Source organism: Onychostruthus taczanowskii, unplaced genomic scaffold (genome assembly GCF_017590055.1).
Source record: "Onychostruthus taczanowskii isolate IOZ18803 unplaced genomic scaffold, ASM1759005v1 scaffold14, whole genome shotgun sequence".
In the NCBI taxonomy this organism is placed as follows: Eukaryota; Metazoa; Chordata; class Aves; order Passeriformes; family Passeridae; genus Onychostruthus; species Onychostruthus taczanowskii.
Window position 1 is genome coordinate 3,140 of NW_024498573.1, and position 12,679 is coordinate 15,818.

General features: G+C 46.8%; 2 protein-coding genes and 1 long non-coding RNA gene across 5 annotated transcripts in view; 1 reads left to right on the forward strand and 2 right to left on the reverse strand.

Annotated features, from left to right (window-relative positions):
• Positions 1-2,853: 2,853 nt before the first annotated feature.
• Positions 2,854-7,939, reverse strand: LOC121332446. Of its 2 annotated transcripts, XR_005952144.1 has the most exons (4): positions 7,718-7,939; positions 7,276-7,436; positions 5,478-6,218; positions 2,854-4,582 (listed from the first exon to the last, which is right to left on the reverse strand). It is a non-coding gene; the product is annotated as an uncharacterized LOC121332446 (long non-coding RNA). The 2 variants fall into 2 exon arrangements; XR_005952143.1 differs by lacking the exon at positions 5,478-6,218.
• A 1,197-nt stretch (positions 7,940-9,136) lies between these two features.
• Positions 9,137-12,234, reverse strand: EGR1 (early growth response 1). Of its 2 annotated transcripts, none has more exons than XM_041397710.1 (2): positions 11,823-12,234; positions 9,137-11,518 (listed from the first exon to the last, which is right to left on the reverse strand). In XM_041397710.1, exons 1-2 carry the CDS (start codon positions 12,055-12,057, stop codon positions 10,221-10,223), a joined length of 1,533 nt encoding a protein of 510 aa, XP_041253644.1. In that variant the 5' UTR covers positions 12,058-12,234; the 3' UTR covers positions 9,137-10,220. The 2 variants fall into 2 exon arrangements, with proteins under 2 accessions (XP_041253644.1, XP_041253643.1); XM_041397709.1 differs by having other exon boundaries at positions 9,137-11,536; positions 11,823-12,057.
• LOC121332332 (skin secretory protein xP2-like) overlaps positions 12,081-12,679 on the forward strand; it is a 1,482-nt gene continuing 883 nt past the window's right edge. The window contains exon 1 of the mRNA XM_041397712.1: positions 12,081-12,659. Coding sequence (XP_041253646.1) covers positions 12,081-12,659 — 579 coding nt within the window. The remainder of the gene's footprint in view (positions 12,660-12,679) is intronic.

The window sequence follows — 12,679 nt, forward strand, 5'->3', positions numbered from 1 at the left end:
TGCTCTTGTGAGGTGTTTTTACCAGGAGCAGACCTCTGCACCTGGCTCGAGTTTTTCTGTTTGTTATTTTACCTTTTATTAAAGCTTTTTTGTTTCTAACACTGCAGCAGAAGTCATCCTGCTTATTTTATGCCCCCAAAGTAATAGCTGAGCTATCCTTGGATGTATTATGTTTCTTTTGAGGGCTTATGAGAACTGGTCCAAGGAAAAGAAACTTAAAACAAGGTAACTGCAAAAAGCTAACAACTGGCTATCTGAGCAGACAATCCTATAGAACATGTGCAGAAAACAGAGGTGAAAAGTTTGAGCCCAAGGAAGACTTACGAGCCTTCACCCAAAATGACCACCAGATGTCTGACGACAACCTTGGACTGAAACCACACATGTGTTATAAGGGCTTATGTAATGATGTAATTAGAAAATGTTACAGTATGAAGGTTAAGAAAGTATAATGTGCATGTTAAATAAAACAAGTATAAAAGCTAGTACGGTGTGAGGAATGGGCAAGTGAGTCTGTGGTGGAGCTATCCCCCTCGCCCCTAGGGTCGAATAAACAAATACCTGCTCTATAGGCCTTACGCTATTGAGTGCTGTTTTCTTGCCTAGGTTTCAAGCATCGCTCTGGCGACCTTGCGGCGGGACGGGACTCTCTGCCTGGCTGCAAGATCTGTTGGAGCTGGGGACTCCCTTGGCGTGCCCTGAGAATTTCTGGAAGGGACTCCGCGCTTCACCGGCTTTCTGCAAGGGCAGACAAGAACCGACCACAGGAAACTCAGGTATTTGTTTACTGTTCTGATTTTTGTTTCAGGTCTCGGTTAAGTCGCTCCTGTAAGACATTCCACAGGTGACATTCCAGGTCAAGACACTGTAAGACATTCCAGGGTGCTGTATCACAGGTGAAATTCCTGAAGTTGATGCAAGGCCTTAGAGTCCCCAAAAGAAGTCTAATGCCCTTTGGTATTGGCCTTGGCATTTTGGGTTTTGATTGTGGTATTTGTTATTTTGTGTTGTAAGAATAGTAGTTGTTTCCCTTGTGTATTTTAGGACTCATTTTGTGTCCTATCATACCCCAATTCCTTGTGTATTGTGTGGAAGTGGTTTTGTAAACAAAAAATCCTTTTGTTTACGTTGCTTGTCAGTACTGTAGAAGAGAATAGTGGTGCCGGGCGATTCAGAGATGCCCAGTGTGTGTTAAGTGTAGTACATGGGGAATAAAGATAAAGAAAGGAGAAGAAGTACTAACACAGAATGTACAAGTGTGGAAATTTGGATAGCATTAAAAATGGGTAACACAGGAAGTAAAAATGTTATAAAAACCCACAAGGATGTATTTTAGCACATTGGAAAAATCTGGGAGGAATCCCAAGGGGCAATTTCAAGACAGGTAATCCAGTGGTGGCCTTTGTATAAAGCGGAAAGTGGTGAAAAGTAGCTCTCTAATGGAACTTTAAATTAAACCCAAGTAGCAGAAGGAATGTGGCATCAATTTGGCCCCACAAGACCCTTTGGTCCGAGCTGTGGAAAGAGTTATCAGGTGGAAAATAAAGAGATGTTGTTCAGCATGTAGTATAGAGCAGAGAGGTTTGAAGTAGGCAGAAAAGCATTAGGAAGACAGTGTTACAGATGTCTGAGACTTACTTACCAGGCCAGCTGTACGCTCTCCACCGGCTGCTCCTCCCCCTCAATTAAGCCCGAGTGGTAGTGAGGATGAGATGGATGATCCTGGTGAGCGGACAAGTTCAGGGACCCTGATGATAGCATGTACAAAGAGTAAAACCAAGAAAGCTTTGCCTTTGGTCACCCCCTTAAGGCAAGCAGTGGTTCCCACAGGAGAAGCTGTGCAGGAAGGTCCCCTTTTCCACTAGTGACCCGAATAGGTAGCCAGGAGAAGTTAGGAATTATAGAGGAGACCCAAGAAAAGTAGCAAAAAGGATGGCGTTAGTAGTCAGGAATCAAAACCCAGATTGGGGTGATATTGATTTAATGCTGACAGACCTAACAGAAACAGAAAAAGAGCTAGTGACAAACACGGCCAGAGCACATGTGCAGGGACAAACTGCTAGTGGAGCCTTACCAAGGTACAGTGGACCAGTTGTTTCCTATTGTAAAACCTTTGTCGGACCCGAATGATGCAGGCAGCTATGCGACGTTAACTACGTACTGGGAACTAGTCAAATTTGGATTAGAAAATGCCATTCCAAAAGCAGTTAATTGGTCAGTTAAACATGGACAGCATGAGTCACCCACTGACTTTGTGGACAGGCTCCAAGCAGCGATGTGTAAAGTTGCAACCCTAGATCCCCTGTCAGATATGGGAAAGCAACAGTTAGTTTCTCCTGATGTTAGAGCAATCTAGCCCAAATATTGGGCAGAAACTTCAGAAACCGAAGGAGCCTGTAAACACAGATTTAGAGGCATTAATGGGAGAAGCATGGAGGGTGTACAATAACAGGGATCAACAAAAGAGGAAAGAACTCACTACAGCCACACTGGCAGCTCTGGATCAGCACCAGTGTTGAGGGTGTGGGTGAGGCAGAGGCAGAAATACCGGAGGCAGAAGAGGTTCTAACCGGCCGCAGATTAAGCTGGCGCCAAATCAATGCTCATGCTGTAAGAAAGAAGGACACTGGAAACGCCAGTGCTTGTAGTTAGGAGACAAAGTACACGAAGCCACTCCAGATTACAATGAATGACGGGGACTGCCAGATCTTACCCTAGTGGACCCGCTGGTTAAAATACAGCCATGGAATGATAAAGGAGTTGAATTTTTAGTAGCTACTGGAGCCACGCTTTCAGTCTTAAATCAAGCATTGATACCTAAAAATTAAAAACACATTCAAGTAATAAGAGCTACTGACCAGCCAGAAAATGCATTCTTCCTGAAACCTCTTAAATATAAAATCGGGAAGAAGATGGGAATACACCAGTTTCTTTACCTAATTCACCCAAATCTCTGCTAGGCAGTGATTTGCTTGAAAATTTAAAAGCAAATTGAGCTTAGAGAAGGAAAAATTAAATTTAAGGTACCTGAAGACAAATTTATTTCAGCATTAGGACTGACAATTGACACAAGACTAACAAACAATAGTAACTATTTAGAGCAAATACCTAATCAGTATGGCATACTGATACCCAGTCAAGATCAAAATGGGCAGACCATTTTTAAACTGAACTACAGACAGGAGTTAGGTGAGTAGTCCGAAAGCAATACCCTGTAAGGTTGGAAAACAGAAAAGGAATAGAGCAAATAACCAATAAATTCCTGACATTAGGATTGTTGAAAGAATGCGAATCAGAATTTAATAATCCTGTATTACCAGTAAGGAAACCTATTGGCACTTATAGACTACTGCAAGATTTATGGGCACTTAATGGAGTTGCTAAAAGTATTCACCCAGTAGCTGCAAATCCCTATACCTTGCTAACTAAAGTTTGAGGTGGTTTTATTTGGTTTTCAGAGACAGATCTTAAAGATGCTTTCTGCAGCTGCTGCAGATTGCCCTGTCTGGTTGTGGAAGTATTGGCAGTCACTCTGGGGTTACGACTCGCTGCTTCCAGTTTACAGTGCCTGGTGGTGGAGCAATCGGTCATCGCTTCCGGGTTCTGACTCTCTGGTTTAGATTTACTCTCTCTGGTGGGGGAAGTGTTCCTATCCACCCTGTCCCTCACACCCTACTCTTCTGGGTCCTACGCTACCACACTACAGGCCGGTGGGAGCAAGATTCCTCCCTGAGAACCATCACACCGATATCCTCGAACATTTCAACTTCAGTGTGAAGATTGTAGGAACTTCCTGAATGCTATCCCCTAATACAGCAACAAGACAAAGTCCTCACCCACCCTGGATCTTCAAAAAGTAGAGTACAAGGTTTAAACAAGCCTCATGGCTTGAGGGGCATCATCTGCCCCAAAAGCCCAACTCTGCATCCAAATGAAATTAGTATCACAAACAGATCAATGAACACCAGATGCACAGACACTGTCAGCTTGGACCTGTAATTAACTTGGCAATGGAAAAATGTGAGCTCAGAGGTCCCATGAGACCTGTTTCCAGAAAGTGCCCACGTCATTATTTAAAGTTGTGGCTCAATTAAGGAGCAATACCAGTAAAACCCACAGACAAAAACCCTGGGTTTGGTTGTTGTTTTTTTTTTTTTTTCTTTTAAAAAATTCAACTATCCAAAGTATGGTTCAGTAATTCAGGTGAGTTCAGCCTGCCACTTTCTGTTGAAAAAGGATTAACTAAATCTACACTCTAAGATATAAAGAGCAGTTACATTTATTAAGGAGGTGGAACACATGGTATCATTTTCCTGCTGAACCTCAGCCACAGGAGAAGCTTCTCTCTACCCCAAGAGCTGCAAGGAATTTGGGTAGGTGAATGACATCCAAGAATCACTGTAAATTCAAAGGCAGAAAGAGAAGATCTACCACTAAAGGGAAAGGTTTTAGGAAACATCTTGGCAGTCTAATTAATAATTATTTCCAATTCTTCAGTGAGAACAGGAACCTGCAGCAATTAAGGCCACACAGTCCATAGCAGCGAGAGCTGAGCACACATCCAGAGAGGCAGTTCCAGCATCTAAAATAAAAAAAAAAACAAGAAAAAGTTGATTTATTTTAAAGTTACTTTAAGTTCATTTAAGAACAGGAGAAGAAGAGAAACCACACAGACTTCCAATGCAATGCTCTAAAACCAGCAAGAGATTTAGTCTTGTATATTGAATGTTTAAAATCCATGCATAATTACAGAACACTTATTTCCACAAAGAGAACCTAAGATTCATGTCCGAAAGCTTTAACCGCAAGTATCTTCAGAACAAAATGCTGCTGCTGCACATGCCCCTCAACTTTGTCCTATTTCCAACTCCATATCTCTGGCTAATTAGGAGGAAACCTTTTAGACAGTATTCTGAGATCCACTGTTGATGTTTTGTTCACAGATATTGGTAGTAAGATTCCCTCAATTGAGCCTGTCCCTTCATTTCCTTATGCTCCAGTGTTTTTTCAAGTATTCCAAAGAAAAATATAGGCAAAAGCATTAAAAATGGTAAAACTAAACTCATTCACTCCATAGCTTAACCACATTTCTTTGACTAATGTTTAGATTTTGCTAAGGTGTATTTAAAAGTATTTCAAGGTGGCTATGACTACAATTCTTGTAAATGTGGGCAAATCTAGACACCTAGCTCCAGTTCGCACACTAAGCTCACAGAATATCACGTGTCAGAATGCACCAGGCAGTTCAGTGACTCGCTACGTAGCTGGGCACATTCTGGTAGATAACCTGAGAGCTACGCACACTGGTGCAATCAAACAAGCGCAGTAATTAGGGTAAACAGATTTTAGATATTCATTATATAACATGTTTTCATGAGCTTCTAAAGCCATCCCCGACTACCCTGGTCAGATTGAAAAACAGCCACAGACATAAAAAGTAATGCTCAGTCTGTTTTAAAGTTTTAACTGCATCTTACCATTGAAACTCTTTCTCCCTGTCCTAGGGTGAGGTTATGATGCTTGTATCCATAATCGTGTGTTCTGTTGGTGCTGGATATTATGTACTGTGCCTTCAAGACTGGTTCTGAAGAGCAAGGTTTGTTTTGGTTTGTTATCAGCCTGCTCCCCCACGGCTGGTGGGACAGAGAGACGGGACAGTACATAGTGTGGGTTTTGCTTTTTGCTGCTTTGCTTTGCTCTTGCTCCTGCTTTGCTCCCGCTCTGCTTTTGCTGCTTGCTTCTGTTAGTTTAGATTTTTCCCTGGACTGTTTTTTCCCTTCCCTTTTTGAAGCCATTCAAACCTGCTCCGGACTGGGACATGGGAAACAGCGAGAGTTTACATCTTGTGGCTGCAGCAGCTATTCCCCAGCGCCGGAGGGAGAAACAACAGAGCGACCACTCCCAGGAAAGACTTTCTGATTTTGTCATCCTTTTCAGATCGGTGAAAGTGCTGTCATCTGGTATTGTTCATTTTGTGTGCTGGGGGTGTTTTGCCTGTTAAATAAACAGGTTCTTTCCACTTCTCTCCGAGGAATCCTTCCCAAACCGGTGGGGGAAAGGGGCTGTGTGGGTTTGTTTTCTGGGGGAGCCCCCTTTGGAGGTTTTCTCCCAGATTTACCCTAATCCAGGACACTCCCCATCTCTCCAGCTCCGATGTCTGCAGATCTCTTACTGATCAACAGTTGTACTGCTACAGGAGAAGCCCACTATCACAGTAGCTGGGATAAGAGAAGTCATGTCATATTACCCAGGTCAACCTAACAGAGGACATGAATAGCAGAACTTTCAACTATCAACATTTACTGGTAGCATTAATATCATTCATGTTTGGAGATATAAAAATGGGGTATGAAAAGCTCACAAAAGAAAAAGATAACGCTCTATGCTTCTTAAAAAAAAAAAAAAAAGATCACAAAGCATACTTTGATAATGCTTTTTGTATTTATGGAAGTGAAATATACACATAGAAAATACTTCTGTGTGACCACCATTTTTGTTATGACAGTGCCAAAAAATTATGACGAAGCCTGGAAAGTGCTAGAGATTATGTATAAGCATCAGCCTCAGCTATTTAGAGGAGAGAGTTTCATTCAAGACCATAAATGATTAGGGTCAGTCAAGGCTGATCTTTGATTACAGCAGAAAAGCTTAACTATTTTTAAAGTTCTTGTTCTTTAGCTACATCTCACATCTCATCCTGGAGTCTTTGTGCACTTTAAAACATGCAATCTCTTTTCTAGGTTTAACTAGTACTTATTAGGGCTACATTAAGATAATGCATACAGGTAAAAACATGGGATGTTTAGCTCAACAATCACACCACCAAGCCCTCTTCATAAATTTATTATCTACACTCAAAACTCTTTGGGACACTAAAGTCTACTGGGTCACAAACAGAAAACATTTGAAATAAACAACCACTTATACCAGAAAGTCACCAAACATGCTAGCCCTAGTTAACAGTGCAGTTTGCTTTAGAAGGGGTCAGTCCTAGTTAATAATTCGGTTTAGAATGGGTCAAAGACACACTTCAGGAGCCAGCCTTCAGCCGCTACACTCAGCTTTAGTCCAACCCGACAGCAGTGAGCACCTACTTGGGGACAGCCCTTCTAAGGGCACCTGCCACAGCTCAGATCACCTTCAGTCTGCCAGCTACCACTTCAGAGTCTACAAAGTTATTTTTCTTGGGGCTACCTGAGGTCTTGCTCAGATGCACAAAGTCCGGGCAAGTACGAGTGAAAGCCCTAAAGGAAAGAAAGGCCCATGACGACGTACCTCTTCGCTAGAAAGTCTCTGCCTACATCTCTTTTCTCCGTGTTGTCTCATCTCTCCAGTCAGGGCCCATGAGCTACTCAGTAAGAGCAGTTCGCAGTCACAGCAGAAATATCCGTAACAATTCATTTTACCGGCTTTACAGAAAGTCTCCAGCGGCATTTCTAGAAAACAAAAGGACACAATGCAACAGGTCACATAGCGTACCACACCAGATACTCCGGGCTCCGAGTATGCTCGAACTAATTTTTAGCTCCTTATTTCTAAGGGAAAAGAAAACCGAACAGTCATTTTTCCTCTAGTGCAATTAAAGCGCAAGCCAGCCACCTAGTCGAGGACTATCGCCACGTAAACGGTCGCTTACGGAAAGGGTCGGCAGAGAAAAAGCCTGGGCGGACAAGGTCACTGGCCTCTGCAGCGCTCCCCAGGTTAGACGGTATCCTACCTATTTCGGAGGCGCGTATGAAGAGCGACGCAGTCCCTGTCAAGGAAAACGAATAGTAGCCAGCAGCGAAGAAGCGCTGCTAGTCGGCCTGGGCTCCAGCAGCCTTTGGGAGCCCCACGGAGAGCCGCGGCCCGTCGCTCGGCCCACAGCGGAGCGGAGTTCCGCCGCCCGGAGGCGCGTGAGCCACGGCCGGCGCGGGCCGGCCGAGGGGAGGGGGGCGGAGGGGGAGAGGCGGGGGGAAAGGGAAGGGGGAGCGCGCCGCAGTATCACGGCGGCTGCGCGGCGCAGCCCCGGAACGCCTGAGCAGGAAATTCCATTTTTGGGCCACGGAAGTGCCATAAAAGGCGTGGAGGAAATTCCAAATATGGTCGGTGCTGTTCCGGACGGGAAGCAGCGGGGCCGGGGCTTCTGTTCAGCCGGGGCCGCCCCCGGCGCGCTCCCGGCGCTGGCGCGGCACCGCGATCGCTAGAGCATGGCGGGGAGGGTCTCCTCCGAGCCAAGCCGGGCGGCCGTTCCTGTCTCTAGTGGTCAGACCTGAAGTGGGCTTTAAATCACAAACAGCCGAGGTTTAGTTCCGAGCAAAAGGGGGTCTTCAGCGCGTAAGCGCAAAAGAGAGAGGCCTTGGCTTCCTTCCTCGCAGCTGCACTTCCTAGAGGGGGAGGGTTTTCCCCGCCAGTGACAACACCTGCTGTTTCCTAGGGAACAAACTTCTTGAGACCGACTCATCCTACTAATTGGACTAGAAGAAAACTTTTTAGGAAACAGAAATCCTGTCTTCAGGCCAACAGCAAAAGAAAGATCTTGCAGAAAATGTATGGGCAATACTTTCTAATAAAGCATTTTTCTTCCCTGAAATCTGTTCCGTTTTATGAGACAAAGGCCAGGGAAATAGTGGATGCAGAAGACCCATGCATTTATTTCCTTTATGTTACGCTAGCAAGGATGCACTGTCCTTCATTCCTGCATAGCCAAGACCTAGTGCGTGACTTGGACCACTTTTCACACACCGAAGAGAACCATTTTTTTTTTTTTTTTCCTCTTTAGATTTGGAAGTTACTCATTTCAAAATTCTCTGGAGAACCCGGGGCACCCTCAGGCTCATCAAGCATTGTTGGACAGCCTACTTGGTCAGTTTTTAGCACAATCAAAATTCCAGAAGGCTAGACCAGGAGACAGTAACTGTGGCTGCTTCAAAAGAGGTGGTGATGCACCTAACGCAAGGACATGAGTTCACCACCCATGCTTTCTGCAAACAACCGGACATAAGATTGATTTAGTCTCCTTTCTTTAAACAGGTTTGTTGTTTTTTGGGTTTTTTTCCAGGAGACAAGTAGTTATGTACTGGCTTTGAAGCAACTAAAGCGGCTGGGATTGCTGTGGTGCAGTCTTCCTAAGTAGTAATTTCAAGGAAAGTGTAAGTCTGCACAATTTGATGTTTTATTTATTTTTTTTTTTCTGAAGGGTATTGTACACCAAATATCCCAATGGCAGGAAAAAGCGCATTCAATGTGTTTAGAAGCCAAACAGTCACTTTCATTTAAACAAACACAATTACAAAGTAAAAAGAAACGCCAAAATAATGAACTGCATGTTCATAACATACAAAAATTGCTGCCTACTCAGTAGGTAACTACAACATTCCAACTCCTGAATATATATATATATATATATATAAAAATTTACATTTTTGTAACAAAAATAGACTTTGAGAGGTGGAGGGGGAGAGGGTGTGTGGGGTTTTTTTGTTGTTTGGGGTTTTTTTGTTTGGTTTGGTTTTTTTTCTGATTGTTTGGTTTTGGGTTTTTTTTTTGCTTACATTCCATCCCCTGGCCCTTTCTTTTGCTCCTCTCCCCACCCATTCCCTGCTTTTCCTTACATTCTTTGAGTAACATCTCTTCCACTTTAAGGCAAGATGCAAAGCATCCACTCACACAAATGCATGACGTCAGCAAGGCTTCACAAAAAGGCACCAAGACTTGTAACTTTTAAAACAAAACTTCTGCCACATGTGAGTGTCTCATCAGGTGATAATTACATAGCATCACTCCAACATGCTCAAATACAGTAAGTGTTGTTCCCAAAGAAGTTTGAAACACATTATAGCATAGTCACTGAAATAGAATTAACATTTACAAAATATGGCCCTGCAAACTCCAAATTATACAATATGAATATGCAAAGATTTTTTTCCACATCAATAGTACCTAAAGGAAAGCAAAACCATGGCACATGTACAATTTACATCATCTAGATACTTACTCAAAAGTCCTTTCTTCCTAATAAAAGACTATTGTTTACAGGGAAAATTATATTGAACTTATATCCACAGTCCATGCAAATTAAGTCATTCAACAGAGGTGGAAAACTTAAGCAGCAGTCGATTCAGGCAGCTGAAGTTTAAACTAAATAGCCTTGCAACGTATGGTGTTGTGGGAGTAATTGGAGACTCCGTGTCTGATAATACCAATGGAAAAGGGGAATTCACCTGTTCCAGAAGGTAGTTTCAGCAGATCTCAATTGTCCTTGGAGAAAAGGCTGAGTTCATGTCTGAAAGTGCTGAGGTTACCTGTGAGCTGAAATTATTGGTGACTCCTGGAGATGAGAAGGAAGTGGCCACTTGGGTCTGAAAAGTGGCAGTGCCAGAGGGGTAAGTGGTTGCTATGGAAGGGGATGGGAATGTGGTGTGTGCAGGGGAGGGATAGGAAGAAGGAGCAGGAGAAGAATACGCTGTGCGCACTGGGGAGGGATAAGTGGTGGCGATGGAGGAAGGGTAGGATGTAGTCACAGAGGATGAATAGGCAGGAATTGGGGAAGCAGTTGAGGCTGGAGCTGCCTTTTCCACTTTCTTGTCCTTCTGCCTAAGGTGGATTTTAGTGTGCCTCTTCCTCTCATCGCTTCTGGCAAACTTTCTGCCACAAATGTCACAAGCAAATGGCTTCTCTCCCGTGTGTGTGCGGATGTGCGTAGTCAAGTGGTCGCTCCTGCTGAAGTTCCGCATGCAAATGCGGCACTGGAAAGGTTTCTGTCCCGTGTGGATGCGTATGTGCCGCGTTAGCTCATCAGATCGTGAAAACCTTCGGTCACAGGACTCCACTGGGCAGGCATAGGGACGCTCGTGAGGAGGCGTCTTGCTGGGACGGTTTGGGTATTTCCTCATCCTACTGGGCTTGATCAGCTGCGACTGATAATTAGCATTGAGGGTCTTCAGCTCTTGGGAGCCAGTCTGCGTAGCAAATGCCTTAATAGTGGACAGTGGTGTGAGGGAAGGCTGCTGTGCTCTGGTCTCAAGAGCTGGGAAGGGCTTCTGATCAGCTGGAACAAGACTGAGCTCACCCTGTTGCTGAGGGAACAAGTAATCCGGGATCATTGGCACCTGAAAGTTGGTTTTAGCAGTCGGATAAGCTGGAGGTGGATACTGGATAGGGGCTCCAGAGGTGTTGGGGAAAGACTGGGTCTGGGATTCAGGAAAAATATCAGAGCTGGAATTGGGAAATGTTGGTGCAGCTGAATAAATTGGATTGTTCTCACTGGCTTGCACAGAACAGCTCAGTGGGGAGCTCTGCGAGGAGGAGGATGGTGATGATGAAGTAGGCGTAGATGTGGGAGGTGCATTAGCCATGCCCACCAGCCCACTGACGAGGCTGAAGAGGGGCTCTGGCCATAGGGGGTTGCTGCTGTTGGGGGCCGGCTCTAAGGAGAAGCGCCCCGTGTAGGTTATCGGTGGCAGTCTCGTCGTTTGATTGGGATAGCTGGTTTCTGGCAGGGTTTTCTCGTTGTTCAGGGAGATTTCGGGAAAGGTGTCTGCAAAGAGAGGAATAGCTATTAATTCCAGCAGCCACTGCAGCTGCTGCCCGTGCTTCGCGAGCCATCCCTCTCACAGCGCAGCCCCAGATTCTGGTTAATTACTAATTGAGCGTAACATATTGCAGCGTCGCTGGCAGGTCTCCAGCCGCAGCTAGTCCGGAGCCGCTGACGCACACAGGAGAATCCCCCCGCGCGGCCGCTGGGACAGAAGCGAGGCTGCAGCGCGGAATTCCCGCAGGCGTCGCTGCCCCCGCTGCCGATCGGGACTCCCCGCCCGCCTGGGCGAGGTCAGCGCGCTTACCTGCCGCGAGGTGCTCGAAGTGCTGCTCTCCGGGCTCCCCGGCGGTGCCGAAGCCCGCACTCTCGGGTGCCCCGGGCGGGGCAAGGAATTGCGGGCCCCCGCCGCTGAGCAGCATCATCTCCTCCAGCTTGGGATAGTGAGTCTCCATGGCAGGGGGCGAGTGCGGGAAGGCGCCAAAGGGGTCGGAGATCTGCAGCGGGGGCAGGAGCTGCATCTCTGCCTTGGCCGCGGCCATGAGGGCTCCGACTCTGACGGGTGATGGCGCTGCCGCCGCGGGGCTGCGGCGAGGCGGCCGTCGCCTGCTCTGCGCCCTGCGCCGCTGTCGCCCCGGCGCTGTCCGCTGAAAGCGCTCGGCTCCCGGCTCCCCGCCCGCCCGCCCGGGGCTCCCCCCGGCTCTGCCCGCTGGAAGCGCTCGGCTCCCCGCCCGCTCCGGCACCGCCTCTATATATCGGGTCTCACCGGCCGCAGCCCGCCCCAGCCCTGACGTACATGGCCATATATGGAAAGCAGGAAGCCCTTATATGGATGCGGGCCGGAGGACCCCTCCTGGCGTCAGAGCCTGGCACCGGGGAAAGCCGGGCCGGGGGGCCCCGCCCGCCCCGGGCTGAGGGCCCCACGCCCGGTGCAGGTCTGACCCCCGCTATGGGCAGCGCCGCCGCAGCGCTGCCGCAGCATCGACGGTCCCGCGAGACGGGGGCCCCGGCCCCCGCCGGCCCCGGCCAGCCCGCCGGAAGCCCCCACCGTACTTTCCATATTAGGAAACAACCTTATAAGTCTCGATTCCGGCGGAGGCTTCCCGTTCCTTATATGGCGATTCCGGTCCCGGGCTGGGAGGTTGGGGGGGGGGGGGGGCTCAG